We start from the raw sequence: 19,321 nt of genomic DNA, 5'->3' as shown, positions 1-19,321 counted from the left end.
GCATTAAGTGATAAGACTTCCCAATAATTAGTGTGTGCCACTCTTCGGAATTTGTAATTAGAAGAAAGAGGCAGAATGAAAAGAAATAGATAAAAGGATAGTTGTTATAAAATTAAACTCCTTATAGCCAATTCAGTTTCTTTGTGAAGCAAACAAGGGAAAGGGAAGCAGAAGAATTGAAAATACTCTTCCTCCTTTGGTTGGTAACTCAACTTCAGGCCAGATCAGGGGTTCTGGTTTTTATCCTAAAAGCAACGGAAACCCTCTGAGGAGAGTAAATTCAAGAACGACATGTCCGGGCTGGGGTAGTGGCTCAGTGGTACAGCGCTTGCCTCGCACATGTGAGGCACTGGGCTCTATCCTCAGCATCACATAAAAATAAATAAATAAAATAAAGTATTGTGTCTATCTAAAATAAAAAATATTAAGGAGGAGGAAGAGGAGGAGGTAGAAGAGGAGGAGGAGAAGGAGGAGGAGAAGGAGGAGGAGGAGGACATGTCCGATTATTTTCCTTATGTTCATACATGAATACACAAACAGTCATATATAGCCAGGAGAACAAGCTATACTCCATGTATGTACAATGTGTCAAAACACACTCCGCTGTCATGTATAACTAAACAACAACAACAAAATAATGATATGTCAGAACTGAGTTTTGAAAAGGATGGTCTCCTGCGGTTGACACTTTGAGCTGGGTGGTTCTTGGCTGCGGACTAGTGACTTGTTCTGAACCTTGCAGGGTGGAGCTGCTGTCCTGGACTCCACTGCCAACGTCGATGGCAACCCTCAGACATTGTCACATGATCCCTGAGGGGCTAAACTGTTTGAGAACCACTGGGCTCAATCTAGAATGCCCGAGGATGTCGTTTGATAACCACTTTAGGATCTGTTGTCTAATTTTTTTCCATAAATGTTTATTAGTCACATTCCCCTGGTGTGACAAAGAAGAACAAGACTTACTCTTCACTTTTAAGGTGTATATGATGGTGGGGAAGCAGTGGGAAATGACGAATTTAGAAGAATGATGGGAAAGGATGGACGTCGTTCTAAGGCAAGATAGGAAGGATGCTTCCTCAAGTCGGATTTCTACATAATGTGACATCATCGTGTAACTGGAAGTGTCTCAGTAATGAGATCTTGGAATCTGACCTATCAAAGACTAGGGTTGCTATGTTCATTGATAAGCAAATTGAGCGTGAAAGAGGAATTCTCAGGAAATTCTAGATGGACTGTGCTTTGCATAAAGTGTCTCCTGACTTCTCTGGAACTTTGCCTTTTCCATTATAACCTTTTTCTTCTGTGTCTCCCTCTCACCTAAGCCCAGTTAGTCCTACCAACATTTTAAATTTCATTGAGCTTTAGGGGTGGCGGTGGGGAAGAAAAGCTTATCATCAGCCAGGCCAGTCCTCCATTTCTCACCCATCCCATAATAAGAAACCTCCACCATGATAGAGACATGAACTCTCAGTGCCAAATCCCATAGCCTTTCTGTGTTCCATTTAACACTGATGGCTGGCCTTCCTTTGTTTCTCCTTTTCCTGGGTGTCCTTAGTTCTTCCCTAGCTTCTCCTCCCATTGGGCTCATTTTTTTTTCCTTTTCTGGCTTTTCTGATGGACTTACTGACCTAATGGCTGACTCTACATATTTGGCAAATTGAAACACCTGATGTGGCTCCATCTCCCCGTATTCCTTTCTCACTCAAAGTGAGGAAGGATGTTTGGAAATCGATTCAAGCTAAGCTGTTCTTTGCCACTCACAGACTTCTTTTATTAGATTAAATCTGCCACTGCAAACTTTGTGAGCAAACTGGCTCCTCTTGAGGAGCCATGGCCACTGCTCTGACATCCCACATGACATAACACATCCTTGTTTCTTATCTGCCTGATGTCAACACAGGCATTGGCCCTTTTAAGGTGTATATGATGGTTACTTTAATGTCTTTGGAGCAGCTGAAAGAAGAATGAGTTCTTTCTGCCTAAGTAATTTTCAAGGTTGATCTATGGGAAATTTTTAATTCACTTATAAAACTACAGAAATGAGCACTTTGTTTTGGTGTTTTTTCATAGTGCCTTTTGGTGAGGATCCCCAAAGACCCAAGTGATCTGAAGAACTGGATGGGTGCTCAAGACTTCTGCATTGAAACAGGGGGGACACTGGTTGCCATTGAAAGTGAGGTGGAACAAGGTAGAGTATTCAGGGTGCCGCTAGGCCAAAATAATAATTTTTATTCAGGTATTAATTAAAATGTTCCAAAACATATTAACGTTTCCAAATCAACATTTAAAACATTGTACTGATGATACATAAATTTTCAGTTTACCCAGTAAGCTTTATGTCATGACATCTATACATGTCTGCGTACTGCATTGATCATAAGCTGCTGAGTTTTGAAGGTAATAGAAAGAATAAGATCTGCATTTCAAAATGGCTAAAATTATCTCAAGTACAGACTACTATAATTTCACAGTATGATTTTTAGATCCCTTTAGATTTAACTACACACTTTTATTTGATATTTAGGTAATTATATACTGTAGCTTAACTACAATAGATAAATCCTCTTTTGTTTAAAAAGGCATTGAATGAGCACTGGAAATTGTTTTGTTAATGATATGATAAAATTTCTTGTTATCCAGCTAATTTCTGTCAATTTAAACTCAAACAAAAGTGCAGAAAAAAACTCCATTACCTTAACAAGGACAAAGTAACACATTCCTACAATTGATTCATAGTTAAGTTTCACTGTCATTTAAATATAATTACAGTTATAAACAGAATTTGATGATTACCCTAATGGTTTATATGGTATTAAATTAGATAATGTATTCCTATCTTTCAGCTTTCATCACTATGAATCTTTTTGGCCATAACACTAATGTGTGGATAGGGTTACAAAATAACGATTATGAAAAATGGCTAAATGGAAAGCCTGTGACATATTCTAACTGGTCTCCATTTGATGTAATAAATGTAAGTTTTAAGATTTATTTTGTACAAATCATTTTAGCCAGAACTCTCATTCTCTCATTCGAGACTTGCTTACTAAAGATTTTTTCTTCCTATATTTTGTAGGTCTAAATTTATATTAGTTTATTATTAACATTAATTTTAATAATGCAATTTCACCTAATTTTCATGTGTTTCATAAATGTAATTATTTTACTCATTACAATTATTGTTTATTTTGGAGGTTATGAAGAGATTTGTGAACTGACTTATTAAATGCAAAGAAAGAGGGGCTGGGGATGTAGCTCAATGGTAAAGCCCTAGCCTACCATATGCAAGGCCCTGGGTTCAATCCTCAGTACTACAAAAAAAGAAAAAAAAAAAGAGAAAGAAATGTTAATAAGGGATTAATGCTCTTTTAATGTCCTAAAAACAAATTTCAATGTATTTATATTATCATATTTTTATAACATTTATATTCTTTTAAAGATTCCAAGTCATAACACTACAGAAGTTCAAAAACACATTCCTCTCTGTGCCTTGCTGTCAAGTAATCCTAATTTTCATTTCACTGGCAAATGGTATTTTGAAGATTGTGGAAAAGAACGATATGGGTTTGTTTGTGAAAAAATGCAAGGTAAGAAACATGTTTTTTTTTTAATTCCTTTTTATTCCATATATAAAAATATGTTTTTTTATTCCTTTCATTTCCTTAGTCTCAGCCCCCTTATCTTCCATATTTGTTTTCCACAACTGCTTAGCAGTCCCACAGCTAACAGTGTGAGGCACTTATTCTTTCTCTTTACCTATGATCATGTAATTTCCAGCACCCTGGTTCTATGCCCTTTAGTTGTGTTCGAAGGACTGCAAAGACCACTTGACTGGTGACTAAGTTTATGCATTCACTTTGGCCTCTTCAAAAATTTTCCTGCTTTGTTCTGGGATTACATGTATGTGTTAGGCCATTTTCTGACACTATAATGAAGTACTATAACAAAGTTAGCAAGCTAACTTATAAAGAAAAGAGTGCTATCTTGGCCCATGGTTCTGATCCCAGGTAAAGGGCTCCTATATGGTAATGGCCTTCTTGATGGCAGACTTAAGGTGGCACAGGGCATCACATGGCAAGAGACAGAGAGAATAAGTGTACCCTCTGGTCTGTCTCTCCTTATAAAACCACCAGCATTCAAATCATGATAGCTCACCCTGATGACCTCATCTAATCTTAATCACCTCCTAAAAGTCCCATTTGTAAAACTCATAGTCAGATAAATTCTCTACCGGCTTCATACCTCATTAATGAGAATGAAACTTCAACATGTGGATTTAAGGAACATATTCAAACTACATATAAACCATAGCAGCATCTATTCAAGCAATTTTGTAAAAGTCACCAAGAAAACATTGGAAAAGAATCATAGAAATAAACCAACTCATACACCTTCTTGGAACCCTAAAAATGGTCTCTGTGGCTAAATATGACGTATAGTATGTTTCTAGATCTAATAAGCAGAACCCCCAATGACTTCTGGTATAAATTACCAAAGCCATGTGTGTTAGCTCATCATCTTTCCATCAGTGTAACAACATACCTGAGATCATCAACTTATAAAGAGATAAGGTTTATCTTGGCACATAGGCTTGGTGGTTCTAGTCCATGATTGATTGGCCCTGTTGCTTGAGGCCTATTTCAAAGCAGCACATGATGGCTAAAGCATACACCAGAGCAAAGCCACTTACCTCATAGCCAAGAAGCAAAAAGAAAGGAAAAAGAAGAGACTAGGGTTCCACAATCCCCTCCTAGGGTATACTTCCAATGACCTAAAGACTTTCCACTAGGCCTTACCTCTTAGAGGTTTCATCACTTCTCAACAATGAACCCTGGGGACCAAGCCCTTAACACTTGGACTTTTAGGGGATATTTATTGTCCAAATCTTATCACCACACTGTTACACATAGCCAACGGGTTCAGCAAGCAACATGAATGCATTTTGAGTGATCTCAAGTAATAAAAATAGAAACAGTAGCTTCCTTTCACTGAGCACTGGTACCACAGCACCCTAGATGGTCGCAGTTTGCATCAGGCTATGTGGAAGTCTGGGCAGCCTAGCCTATGATGCTTACCAGGAATATGAATCACACTTCTTAGTCCTGCACACCTGTGAGCTCTCTGAGGATGCTAAGTATCAATCATCCTCAGCAATTCCAGAGAAGCTCCATTTCTGGTTCTCAGTTATCACTGAGGCACAACGGCCAGGAACTATAAGAAGATACTGGATCAGTAATGGCAAGAATAATATGGAAAGCACCTTGTAAGGGAAGAAATTATATCAGAATAGCATGTACATTCACATTTAACATGGACCTGGTGCTGCAGTCTGGCTGGGCACAATTCAGGAGCCACTTGTCAAAAGAAACTAACTTTATTTTTAGAACTACAAATGCCAAACAAAACAGCTCCTCAGGAAAAAACCCTCAGAGCCCAACTGCCACCACCGGCTTCCCACAAGCCTCTCACCCCCACACAAACCTCACCACCTCCCACAATCCTCCTGCTCTTGAGGCTGATTGGCTGGGTCGTGTGGGCGGAGCCAAAGAAGTCCCCCAATGAACATCACCGCAGAGGAGCCAATCAGCTAGATGTTGCTGGGGCTGCTGTGAGCCAATCATCAGCTGGCAGTCTGAAGGGCAGGGAAACAGCCCAATGAACATCACCGCAGAGGAGCCAATTAGCTAGATGTTGCTGGGGCTGCTGTGAGCCAATCATCAGCCGCAGCTGGAAGTTTGCTGGCAGCTGGAAGTTTGCTGGGGCCCCTTTGGCTGTGGCTCTCAACATCTGGCACTGTGCCTTGGGTTTATGAGCATTATGCCATAAAACCATAAAGAATTCTATGAAAGAGGTCAAAGTCTCCCCATTTTACAAAGAACTTGAGGCTTAAAAAAAATAATTAGCACTCTACCTTGAGGGTGATGGATGTCTCTCAGTTAAACACAATGATTCTATTCTACTACTGTAACACTGATTTTTTCTTGAAATTTAACCTCAGATCACTTGCTCTCTCTGATATTTTGGGATGTTCTTTCCGAGACAGTGTAGAGCAGTGGTGGGTGAGAACTGAGACCCTGGAGTGCCCCACCCAGGGTTTCCTACCCCACCTCTGTATACAAGCTTCTGTCAAGTTATTTATCTTCTGCAAACTTTGATTTCAGCGTTTATGCTCTGTGCATATATAATGCTTAGTACTGTTCCCAGCACATGTTTAAGGAATGATAGAGTATTTTCAAATAAGACTATTTGACTTAACAAATGCTTGCAAATTACAATGAATACACAAGTTCTGCTCTTCTTTCTTATATATATGTACTCATTTTGGGCTTGAAACTAAATCATTCGTCTGCCTGAAAGAACAAAGAAATCTGAATAAAAAGAGAAAGGCAAAGTCAAGAACCCCTCCCAGTTTGGGGTTCAGGATGTAGCACAGTGGTAGAGCACTTGCCTAGCATGGACACCACCCTGGGTTCATCCCTGGTACTGCAAAACAAACAAACAAATCCCACAAGAACATCTAAGAGCCCCCAATTTGGAACTTGGCTTCCAAGAGATCTTTCTTTTTCAGGGGAAAGAATGGAAAGATCATGTTGCTCAAATTCACTTATTTTGAAATTTTATAGACTAAATTACATAGGAAGAAATTCATGTGTGTAAAAATATAGATATATAACTCAGTTGGGGGCAGTCAAATTGGTGTTTGGGGCACATATGTAAGAATTTGTGTCTTTAATTTCACTAATCATTTATAAATAACTACTTCGTTATTATATTGATTTTATAAAAATAACCATAGACTGTGCATATAGACTGGAAAACAGACTTCTAGCAATAAATAAACTGATAATAGAATTCAAATCTTCACAAGTTGGTAAATATATTAGTTTCACTTTGATTTTGCAATATGTTGCTATATTGAGATAAGAGTTTCAGGTAAAAGTCAATTTCCCACTTTGCCACTTTTATGGGTTGGGCAGTAGGTAGAGGGTAGGAGTTATGTCTAGAAGTAAGGAAAGGGAAGCAAGAAGCATCATTTATTGAGTGCCTGCTGTTTCCTAGGAATAACAGTATGTATCCCCTGTGGATATCTCAAGGAATCCTACTTACACTCCTATAAGGGAGATCATATCAATGTCTCATAGACCAGAAATTTGAGTTCAATTTGCTCAGTGTCTCTTAACAAGTTAGAAGGAGGAATGGGATTGAGCCCCAGACCTTCTGACCTATCCACACCTGGCCATGTTCCTTTCTAACCCTAAGTGTTGTAAAACCACAGAGAGAAACTCAAGGCACTTTGGATAGTGCAGAAACTTTTATTTTTGTTTTCATGTTTTAGTTGCTCTGAACTCAGCCTATCCTAGTACACAATGTAATACAAAACAAAAAGGTAAACACACATATTAAAAAGGAAATATCTGTAAGTCAAAGAAGACTCTCTTTCCCCATGATCATAGCCACTCCTAAACAGGGAAGTACTGATAATTACAGGCTGGAAAAACTTCCCTTTTAACTTATAAATCTTGACTCTCAGAGGTGACATATTAATAGTAACTTTTTATAGGAAGTATATGTTTCTAGCATTTGTTAACTTGAGTTTTTAAATTTCTTTTTAGAAATTATAGACTAAATATGATAATGATTTATAGTCTTAAAGTGTAATAAGTGTTGTTTTTTTTTAATATTTATTTTTTAGTTCTCGGCGGACATACAACATCTTTGTTGGTATGTGGTGCTGAGGATCGAACCCGGGCCGCACGCATGCCAGGCGAGCGCGCTACCGCTTGAGCCACATCCCCAGCCCATAATAAGTGTTTTATTTGAGAATATATACTTGTAAAACTAGTTTTGCAATGTAATTGATGACAACACAATATATATTAATACTCTTTCATGAAGTGTGAATTTCTGCCATAACAGTGGGTTAGGCTAGTGTTGGTAGCTACTGAAACCTGCCCGAGGAAACTACCAGCAGCACTACTAAAAGTGGTCTATTTGACAAAAGAGGGTCAAAAATGGGAAATCTTTCAAAATTAATGCAGTCTCTATTTATAATTTTGAAGAAACTCATTTATTAAATTCCCTTAAGATTCTAATTTTTAGCATCCCATATACTTTCAGGTAGTACCCTCATTTAATACATAGTCAATTCAGGAAGAAAAACTCTCTGGTCAACCTGGATCATCATGACAGGGATCCATGCTAGATTTTTCCTCCTCCTTTCCCATCCAAATGCTACAAATGATTTTGTTGTTCTTCTTTTTGTAGATACTTCTGGACACCACGTGAATACATCTGATATGTACCCAATCCCCAATACCTTGGAATATGGAAACAGAACATACAAAATAATTAAGGCAAATATGACTTGGTATGCAGCAATAAAAGCCTGCCTGATGCATGGAGCAGAGCTGGTTAGCATTACAGACCAGTATCACCAGTCCTTCCTCACTGTTGTCCTTAACCGGCTAGGACACGCCCACTGGATTGGACTGTTCACCACAGATGTAAGTGTCCTAAGTGCCCTGGAATATCTTTACATAATTAAATTTCATGTCTACCTCCTTCATGATGGGATCAGTGAAATTAGCACAGAAAAAAAAAATCCCAGAAATAACAGTAAATGTAACATTTAAATAATTAGTAAAACAACTGACTAACCTTGTGAGCAGCTTAACTAGAAAACAAAAGAGTGTATGTCTTTTGGGGATAAACATCCACTTGCCTGATTTCTAGACATAATAAAGAGCCTTCAAAAGTCTCTGAAATTTTCCAAACACATCTGAATTCCATCCCATACGAATACTGGAACACATTTTAAACCCAAGCTCTGCAATTGGGTCAAATTGGGTCATTTGTGACATTTCAGGAATCACCAAGAAAAATGGCTCACACTTCTTGCCTGATTTTTAAATAATTCCATACCTCTTAAAATTTAAACATTGTTTTTGTTTTCCTCTAGGAATGTGATTTGGAGAATAAGGTTCTTTGCTTTATTGTTTTTTAATAAAAGTAATGAAAAGTAAATTCTATTCTCTCTTGATCCCTAGTTCTACTCCCTGTGTTGTAAGCAGTTTCTTGTATGCCATCTAGAAATTTTCAATGGATATACACGTATGCAGCTATAATGAGTGAATATGTACATTGTTTTTAAAATACAAATGAGATCACACTGTGTTTGCTATCCTTAAATTTGCTCTTTTAATTTAGTATAGTTTTTATAACCTTCCTGTAAGCACATAAAAATCTCATGTGTTCACTTGGAGCAGCAGTATGTAAGAATACACCCCAATTTATTAAACTATTCCCCTGAAAATGGGCATTTGATTTTTTTCTCATTTTTTTACAGTCACAATGCACAACAAACATTCTTGTACAGGTAGGATAATTTCCTAGAAATAAAATTGCTGAATACACTAAATTTTAACAAGTACTGCCAAATTGCCTTTCAAAAGTTTGTACCACTTTATATGCCAAAGGATAGCATCTAATTTTTATACCTTTTTTTTTTTTTTTTTTTTTTTTGGTACCAGGGATTGATCCCAGGGGCCACTTAACCATTGAGCCACATCCCAGCTCAGTTTTTTTTACATCCTTAACACTATTATCAAAATTCTAAACCTTGTCAGTGGGGTAGCTAAAAGAATGATATTTTACAATTATTTGTTGTATTTTTTTGTTTTACAGAATATTTTATCTTTATGTAGTAAATTTTGTATTATGGACTCTGGATTTTGTATGACTTGGAAAGATTTTTCCCACATCAAAAGTATTAAAAAAAAAAAGCAAAGTTTTCATTAATGTTTTTATGTTTTCAAAATCTAGACTTTGTTTTGGTGTAAAAATCAAGGTATTGACCCTATTTCCCTCTGATTACTTACTAAGAAATTATGGTTGCAAGAAGCCAATGATTTCTCAGAACCAAAAAAAATATATATCATTTGTGGTCGATGCTCCTTTTTGTCAGGCCATATTCATAAGCAGTTCTAGGCCCTCTGAGAAAAAGAATAGAAGTGGAGATATTTGTGGGAAGGGTGGGATGCTCACAGCACGGGGTGACACCACAGCAGTCGTTGTGAGGAAGTGATGGCTCACCTTTCCTCCACAGAATGGTCTTCATTTTGACTGGTCAGATGGCACCAAATCCTCTTTCACTTTTTGGAAAGATGAGGAGTCATCCTTCTTCGGTGACTGTGTTTTCGCTGATACTAATGGACGCTGGCATAGTACAGCCTGTGAGTCATTTCTGCAAGGTGCCATTTGTCATGTGCCCACTGGTAGGTACAATTCTATTCAACTGAACAAATAACACGTGTGCTTCTACTATATGCAAGGCTGGACTGAGCAGGAAATACGAGCATGAGTAGTAGAAGTCTCAGCCCCTAGTAAATCTCTGGTGTCTGGTCAGTGATATAAAGACAAATAACTGCTATTCCAGTATGGGTACCAAATGAGATAAGAGAGGTAGCATCTGTTGTGGGAGTTATCAAGAAAAAGGAAAAAGCAGAAAGGCTTCTCGTCTTTTAATTTTTTTTTAGTTATTGATGGACCTTTATTTTATTTATATGGGGTGCTGAGAATCAAACCCAGTGCCTCCACACGTACTAGGCAAGTGCTCTACCACTGAGCCACAACCATAAGCCCAAGAAAAGCATCTTGAAGGACATAACAGTGAAGATGAGCCTTGAAGAATAGGTGGCATGTAAATGAGAAAAAATAGGACAATAAAGGTGAAACTTACCTCAGAGCACTATATTGCTTCCTGAGATCTCAGCTGTCAATCAACAGGACCAGAATCAAAAGCCACATGCCCCCACTCTCTAATATCATGTTAATCCCATTTGAAAAGGTCCCTTCTCCTTTATTACTATAGTGTGTATAGACAATTCCCTAAACTAGAGAGATGGCTTATATATGCCAAAAGTCAGATAGCAAAGAGGCTAGCTAAAATATATTTCACTAAAATATAAACTCTGTAAAGTCACAAGTGCTTCTGATATACCTTTAGCAAACTGTAAATCTTCAATAAATATTTGTTATTTTTTTAAGTTCCGTAGCACTAGCTATTCTCCTTTTAAATCTCTCATTTCATAAAAATGTAAGACTTACTTATGTTTTTGGTACTATATCAAATAGCATACACAATATGTAACTTTAGATCAAAACAATTCAGAGTTAAATGTAAATAAATATATGTATATTTAAATGTACATGAAAAAATTAATTCTGTTTCTGAAACACCATAAAAGCTACCTCTCTCTTTTCAAGAACAATGCATCATTGAGTACTTTAGAAGTATCCAGCACTAATGAATTTAAAGTCCCAGATTATAAAAGATATTGTTGTTCGTTTCCTTTTATAGATAAAGGAATCAATGTGGGTAATGGGCCCACAGTCACACAGCCAGTAAGTGGCAGAGCCAGGATCTCAGGATGGATGAGTCTAACTCTCATGCTTGCCCTCTGAAGTAGAGTCCCCTCAAATTTACCTCATTTAGGGTTGGGGTTGTAGCTCAGTAGGAGAGCGCTTGCCTAGCATGTGTGAGGCACTGGGTTTGATTCTCAGCACCATATATAAATAAACAAAGTCCATCAACAATTAAAAAATATTTTTTTAAAAGAGTGAGAGAGGGGAGAGAGAGAGAGAGAGAGAGAGAGAGAGAGAGAGAATTTCCAACATTCATTTTTTAGTTCTCGGCGGACACAACATCCCTGTTGGTATGTGGTGCTGAGGATCGAACCCGGGCCGCACGCATGCCAGGCGATTGCGCTACCGCTTGAGCCACATCCCCAGCCCTTAAAAAATATTTTTAAAAAATTTATCTTATTTGTTTTATTTCATGTCATGTTGCATTATTTTCTCTCATAGGTTTATTAGTGAGGAAGGATTTTTTTAAATCTATGATATTCAGCACTGCATGAAACACATTTTGTACATTTGGAAGTCCCTTTTGCCAGAATCATTGAGCTGTCACTGTTTCTATGAATCATATCCTCCAGATGTCCCAACCTTTAGGATACCAATTGCAAACATGAAAGATAGCCCCCCTCACCCAGTCACCACTCAAACTAAGCTATGTATTAATATACACTGCTATGTTTAGGTAAATATTGTTTCTGCCAGAAATGCTAGAAACTGGCCCTAGTTTTGTAATCATTTACATTAAATCCTATCTTTCAGAATATTACCATGAAAATCTTATTACATATATTTATCTTGGTCTTTCATAGAATATAATGTAATGTTTATCTCAATAAATGGAGCCAGTCACCACCCTGAAATCATAACTGGTTTTTCTTCATAGAAACAAAACCATTTGAACACCCAGTGTTGTGCTCAGAAACATCTATTCCCTGGATAAAATTTAAAAGTAATTGCTACAGTTTTTCTACAGTCCTAGACAGCACGAGTTTTGAGGCTGCTCATGAATTTTGCAAAAAGGAAGGTAATTCTTTTGTGATGGTAAAATTCTTTCATGTGCTCCTTCTTGACATTTCAGTAAACAATGTGTTTTTCTCATTTGTCTGATTATTTAGTGATGTTAAGAGCAACAAAAACTATAGAAAGCAATAAATACTATTAAATTTGCTTGTTTGGGGACAGATAATATATGCAACTTAATGTCCAGTGTAAAATTTGAAAACCTGAGATGATGTCTCAGTATATTGCATTTTCTGAAGGAAATGTTCATTTTGAATGCATTTGCATTGTGAATTTTTAATGTTCTCTAAAATTAATATTCTATGTTTTAACTTCTTAAATGCAATCTTAGTAAATGTGCTTTTATCTTAAACTTTTTAATCAGAATCACTTTATTCATAACAAAGATTTTTACTTTTCAAAGTCTGCACTTTGCAAATAGTGGCATAGAAGACATTTTTAAAATGTGTAGACACAAATACTTGCTCATTTGCTACTTGACTCTTTTATAGGATCTAATCTTTTAACAATCAAGGATGAGGCTGAAAATTCATTTCTCCTGGAAGAGCTTGTTGCGTTTGGTTCTTCTGTCCAGATGGTTTGGTTGAATGCTCAATTTGATAGTAACAGTAAGTGATTTGGGTAGAGAAAAGAAGAGGGCATGAATAAATACACAGTTGTTAGGGCTAATGATAATGGCATCTGTGAGCCAGAAAAATCTCCTTGCACACATTTGCTTTGAAAAAATAGCATGAATCCTGAAGCCATTTCTTCCACAAACAACATTGCTACCCTGTTCTATACCTTCTTATCCTCTGGAATAATCCCAGAATAGCAAAAATAAAAATGAACAACAACAAGTTTACCTTTACGATTACTGTGAAGATGCTTGGCTGGAACTGTGAATTCACAGACTTCAGCATATCACACCAAAACCAGACTGACTGGAAAATGCCCCAGGTTTCTAAATGTTATAAAAGCACAATAGAGTCATGGAAATGTTTCAGTGATAAATTGTGCTATTAGAATTCCTATTTGCTACTCATAAAAACCAGAGTTTGTAATAAAATGGAAGCCTGGTATTCTTTTCTTTATGTAATTGATGGTTATTGAAAGGTACTTGTAAAGAAAATTATTTTCATCAGCATGAAGAGCTTGTAACAGTAGTATACCAAAGTTGGGGGTGAGCCTACCCTTAAGGGGAGCATTTTAATCACTAACCTTATAGAGTTTCTAGCAGATGGTGATAATAAAAAGCAAATAAACTTTTAGCTAGTTTTAGTTTTAGTTTTAAATTCTTTTCAGTCAGCGCATCCCTTCTGTATATGGGATGGTCTCCCACTGCCTCTAATCCCTTGGCATATGGACTGGCTTGCTATTTAAAGACATTCACTGTAAAATTCTTTTAGAACGCAAATCATTTGATAAAGACTTGGAGGTTAGGACTCAAAAGAGTGTCTTTACATTGATTAGTTTCATTTACTCAATAATTTCTTGAAATTGGCTAGAAATTACATGGAATGTTTCAAACTGTTACACTAATAAACATGATATTCTAAATGTACTAAATAGAACAATGTATCTAAAATAAATAAAGGGTGATTCACAAGTCAACTTCATTAATACCTACCTTTGATATTGAGTTCATGACTGTCCTCACAGAGCTAGTGCATCAGAGGAGAGAGTCTCATTAAACTTAGGGATGGATTTCTATGGTTCATTGCAGTCTTAGTGTGTTTGAAACCATGCATATAACGTATAATAAGTCAGTAATATTTTCACAGATGAAACCATAAAATGGTTTGATGGAACACCCACAGACCAATCAAACTGGGGCATTCGGAAGCCAGACATGGACCACCTCCAGTCCCACCAGTGTGTTGCCCTGAAGGTCCCCGAAGGAGTGTGGCAGTTAACCCCATGTGAAGAAAAAAAGGGATTCATATGTAAAATGGAGGCAGGTGGGTTAATCAGAGAGTAAGTCTTCATTTTGATTCTACCCTAACTAACGTTGACCCACCATTTCAGCATTTCAAGTTTTTAAATCTAAGTATTTGGAGAGTATTCAGATAGACTCTGGAATTATCATCTTGTTCTGCATAAAACAAGTCAGAGAACATTTCAGCTACTTCCTCTCATATGTGAAGAAAAAAAAAAACATTATAAACCAACTCATTCAAAGACTCTTGTTCTTGGCTGTTAGCCCAACAAGCAAATAGAATTAGAATGTAAACCAGCCAACTTCATTCTGGTGATGCTACTCAGGAGGTTAAGTTTGTCTTTGGCCTCAGAAAATACACTCTATATATCTGGCATATTTGTCATGAACAGGTAGAAGTGATTCTCTGTGTCATGACATATCATGACATAAGCATGATATGTCATAAAAGTCATATTTAACTTCATCCTGAATAACTTGCTTAGAGTGATTAAAAAATAATTTAGAAATCAAGTCAGAAGATTGTAGTCAGTTGCAAACAACAGTAAAGATTTTTAAGGTAAGATGTCAAGAAAGATCATTAACTGTGAGAAGGTGTCTGTAATAATCAGAACAATTTCTAGATGACAATCTTATCAGCAAGGAGGAATTTGTATGCCTGGAGCTGCTGGATAAGACCTCAGAGAGATAAGGTTGTGGAATCTAAAATGATGAAGAGACTATTAGAAGATGGAACAGAGGAGAAAAGAGGCATTTTAAACAAAAAGCCCGTCATGGCTTAAGGCAGAATGGACAATAAGCTTAGATTAGAGTGGGGGGGCTCATGTTTGGGAGTGGTGAAAATAAAACTGACCAGTGAAGCAGGTCCATTCACAGAGAATTCAGGCTGAAGAGCCAAGTTCATGGGAGAGGAGAAAAGTACCCAGTGTTCTCTGTAGACACCTGCCACGACGCACTTATTCAATGTCAAGAGAAGTATTTGTAACCTGAGTGACAACATTAAAAAAAGGGGGGGGGATGTGGGAAGAGAGACTCACCAGGCCTTCATGACTGATTAGACACTGAGAAAGAAGAAAATAAAACTTGCTGTGGACATCAATGTTTGAGGCTCCAATAGTGTATCATTCTGTGTGGGAAACATGGTTAGGGTGTGCCCAAGTTACCACCTGCACATAGGATCAAGAACAAATCAGAAGCTGGGCTGTAGCTCAGTGGTAGAGGGCTTGCCTAACATGTGGAAGACCCTGGGTTTGATCGTCAGCACCACATAAAAATAAATAAGTGAAATAAAGGTATTGTGTCCAACTGCAACTAAAAAATAAGTATTTTTTAAATAAGAGAAAGTGAAAGAACAAATCAGAAGTACCTCATGTCTGTAAGAACTTTAAAGCTTTTTATAATACGTGACACCTCTTTCATCCTTCACAGCAACTTTGTAAGATAGTGGAGCAATTAAAATATTCCCACTTTAGATGGAGTTGGAGACGATCATGCTAAGTGAAATAAGCTAATCCCAAAAAACCAAAGGCCAAATAAATGTTCTCTCTGAAATCCGGACACTGACTCACAATAAGTAGGGGCAGGGGCAGAATAGAAGCTCATTGGATTAGACAAAGGGGAATTATGGGAAGGGAGAAGGGATGGGAATAGGAAAGATAGTAGAATGAATTTGACATAACTTTCCTATATTCATATATGAACAGTTCATATACAACCAGTGTAACTCCACATCATGTACAACCATGGGAAGTTATACTCCATGTGTATATAATATGTCAAAATATACTCTGTTGTGGTATATAGCTAAAAAGAACAAATTTTTAAAAATCCCCACTTTGCAAATGAGAAAAATGCTTGTCCAAATTGAGGCTACATCAAAGGTTATAGTTCCAATTCTCTAAGAGTTCCTTCTATGCCTCCACTGCCTTTATCAGGAGAATAAATATCTATTAACTGTCTTTCACTAAGAAGTATCTTTACCCACATAGAATAATAAATGTTTTTAATAATTTGATGTAAAATTATGTGACATTATTTTTAAATTATAGAAACAAGGTTTTTTAATGAAGCTTTGCTGTAGGTAATAACAATGATGTTTCTTTTAAGTCTGTCAGAGTGAGTAGGTGTAAACAGAGTTCAAGGTACCGCCTCCACTCACGATCCACTCACTCGTCTTCTTCCAGATTATCCTCTATATCTTCCTTTGGATCTTTACCTAGATCAAAAATTGCATAGGTTGAATTTTGAGGTAGTCTACTTGAAAAATATATATGTTTACAGTAAAAATCTTAAAACAGGAGCCATCTCACTTTTTTACTGGAAGAGCTATTATTAATTTTCCAAGACTTTTGAGATCACAGAGGTGAGAAAATGCTGCCTGTAAAATCCTTGCATAGAAATAGACAGGTTATCCTTGCTGGATAAACTCCACAACAGTTTAAAAAAAAAATAAAAGAACCCATGAGCTCCTGATGTATGGGGACTGTGTTTTACTTTCATTTCCATTGTAGCACAGTGCTCACACTGGATGGGAATTCTTTGGCTTAGAAAAGAATGCAGTAGGGCTAGGGTTGTGGCTCAGTGGTACAGCGCTTGTCTAGCATGTGTGAGGCACTGGACCTATTCTCAGCACCTCATATAAATAAATGAATAAAATAAAGGTCCATCAACAAAGAAAAATATGTACAAAATAATTTTTTAAGAAGATTGCAGTGCATACGTTTGTAATGCTAATAATAATAGAATGATCACTATAAATGAAGGGCCACTAAGCTTTTCCAGGTAGTAAATATTTTGTGCTCTGGGAGCCATAGGATCTCTGCAACACTGGCATTGCCTCATAAACAGTCACAGATAATACGTAAGTGAATATGGCTGAGCTCCAATAACACATTATTCATAAGAACAGGTGACTCATGGGCCATAGTATGCTGATCCTTGCTATAAGTAATGACATAATTTTGCTGAATTAAAAGAAAAAATTCATTTCAACTTTTTTTTCTTTTCTTTTATTTTAGATATTCACACTGTAATGGAGCACCCAGGAAAAGGTAGGTTTGGAGCAGAAGGAGTATTTTGATTTTTCTTAGAAACAATAAAATAGAAAGCAATAAGGTAAGAAGATTCATATTTCCTCATTGTCACTCAAATTTTTCCTATTTTATTTTTTTTTAATTTTTTTAAATCTTCATTCAGGACCAAGTCACAGCATTATTCCTCTTGCAGTTGCATTGATATTGATAATAATCCTAGTGATTATCACACTGTCCTTCTACATACACAAGCAGAATAGTGGCTTCTTCCGGAGACTTGCAGCGTTTCGGAATCCTTACTATCCTGCAACCAATTTTAGTACAACACATTTAGAAGAAAATATTCTCATTTCTGACCTTGAGAAGAATGACCAGTGATAATGAAGTCAGAGACTAGCACAGCTCTGGAGATAAGCAGAGAAGACTGCAGGGGGGATTCCTGTCTGTATTTCCCTTTAACTAGATGCCATAAGAATGGAATTGTGTCACCGTTTTAACTATTGTTAAAGTGATTACTGGCTTTTAATTGTAATCAAATCAGGTTGGGTTTGATTTATTCATTATTATAAACTGTGATCCATTCTTAGAAAGGGGAAATTATATAATGATTATTATTCAGAAAGACAGGAACTATTAAAAGAAACCCCTATTGAAAACTCTCAAACCAATGTGAATAATTGCTTTTGCACTAATATAATCCTACTAATTTTTTTTTTTTTGTATTGTAAAACCAAGCTGGTACCTCCTGAGACATTCACCAAAATTCATTCCATTAAAAGAGCAAGAAAGAGGAAGTAAAACAAATTTCTAAATTCTACACTTATATAGGAGAGAAATAGGCTTCTTACATTTCTTGTTTGTTTCTAAGTCAATCATTTATAATAGGCAGATTTGAAAAGTACTAATTTATTTCTAAATTTCTAAATTTCAAACAATTTTTGGGCTCTCAAGTATATATTAATTTTTAGTAGGCCTGACTTCTCAAGCTAAAGGGAAGAAAAATTATCTTTCTTTAAATAGTACAGCTCTTGGTGAACAGTGCACTTTCATGAGCAATCACATAGGTGAAATGTGGCCTGAACCTCTGAACCTTTCAACTGCTAAATGACTTATCAAGTTTGATATTTAAAGATACCTTATAGATAAACTTAAAGGAATATATTGATATTTGATACTATTAAAAATCTGTGTGATTTATTATAAATATATAAAATAATACATAACTTTCTCAACAACCAGAGATATGAAACTTGAATTTAAAAGGGAAAAATTGAGGGTCTGAATTATAGTCCCATAAGAATGAGCCTAGAGGTTGCATTGGGAAGCACTAAATAAATTGCCCTCTGCTAGTGATCTAGATACCTTGTGTTAGGCTAGATAGTTTGGTTAGTTAATAATAATTACTACCATCAAATTTAAAAAAAATCACAGGTTTGATCTTACTTTGTTAATTTCTTACAAAGAAAAATGGCTCCAAAATCAATAATCACAAATTTACTCATTGCAGAGGTGTTTGCTGATTTCCTATTAAGAACAATGTGCTAGGGCTGGGGCTCAGCTGTAGAGCACTGGGTTGGGGCTCAGCTTTATAGAGTGATCTCCTAGCATGTGCAGGTCCTGGGTTCCATCCTCAGCACTACATAAAAATAAATTTTAAAAAATAAAGGTATTATGTCCAACTACAACTAAAAAATCTTAAGAAGAAGAAGAAGAAGGAGAAGGAGAAGGAGAAGGAGAAGGAGAAGGAGAAGGAGAAGGAGAAGGAGAAGGAGAAGGAGAAGGAGAAGGAGAAGAAGAAGAAGAAGAAGAAGAAGAAGAAGCCAGGGTACACAAATCAAGGAGGTCTCAGTGTTTGTGGCACTTATTCTCCAATGAGGACAAATTAATAGCACCCAGCAAAGAGTCCATACATAGAAAACAGTAAGTAGTTAGG

General features: G+C 36.6%; 1 protein-coding gene across 1 annotated transcript in view; it reads left to right on the top strand.

The window, feature by feature from the left end:
• Positions 1–19,116, top strand: part of PLA2R1 (phospholipase A2 receptor 1) — a 113,505-nt gene extending 94,389 nt beyond the window's left edge. The window contains 11 exon segments of the mRNA XM_081260883.1: positions 2,071–2,188; positions 2,844–2,974; positions 3,440–3,587; positions 8,266–8,504; positions 10,106–10,274; positions 12,302–12,442; positions 12,930–13,046; positions 14,202–14,378; positions 17,374–17,406; positions 17,552–17,757; positions 17,759–19,116. Of these exon segments, the coding sequence (XP_081117009.1) occupies positions 2,071–2,188; positions 2,844–2,974; positions 3,440–3,587; positions 8,266–8,504; positions 10,106–10,274; positions 12,302–12,442; positions 12,930–13,046; positions 14,202–14,378; positions 17,374–17,406; positions 17,552–17,757; positions 17,759–17,785 (1,506 nt within the window). The 3' untranslated portion in view covers positions 17,786–19,116.
• Positions 19,117–19,321: the final 205 nt, after the last annotated feature.

This window comes from Spermophilus citellus (assembly GCF_964194105.1).
Source record: "Spermophilus citellus genome assembly, chromosome: 11".
Classification (NCBI taxonomy): domain Eukaryota; kingdom Metazoa; phylum Chordata; class Mammalia; order Rodentia; family Sciuridae; genus Spermophilus; species Spermophilus citellus.
Note: the sequence above shows the minus strand (reverse complement) of the source record. Positions and strands in the feature narration are given on the sequence as shown.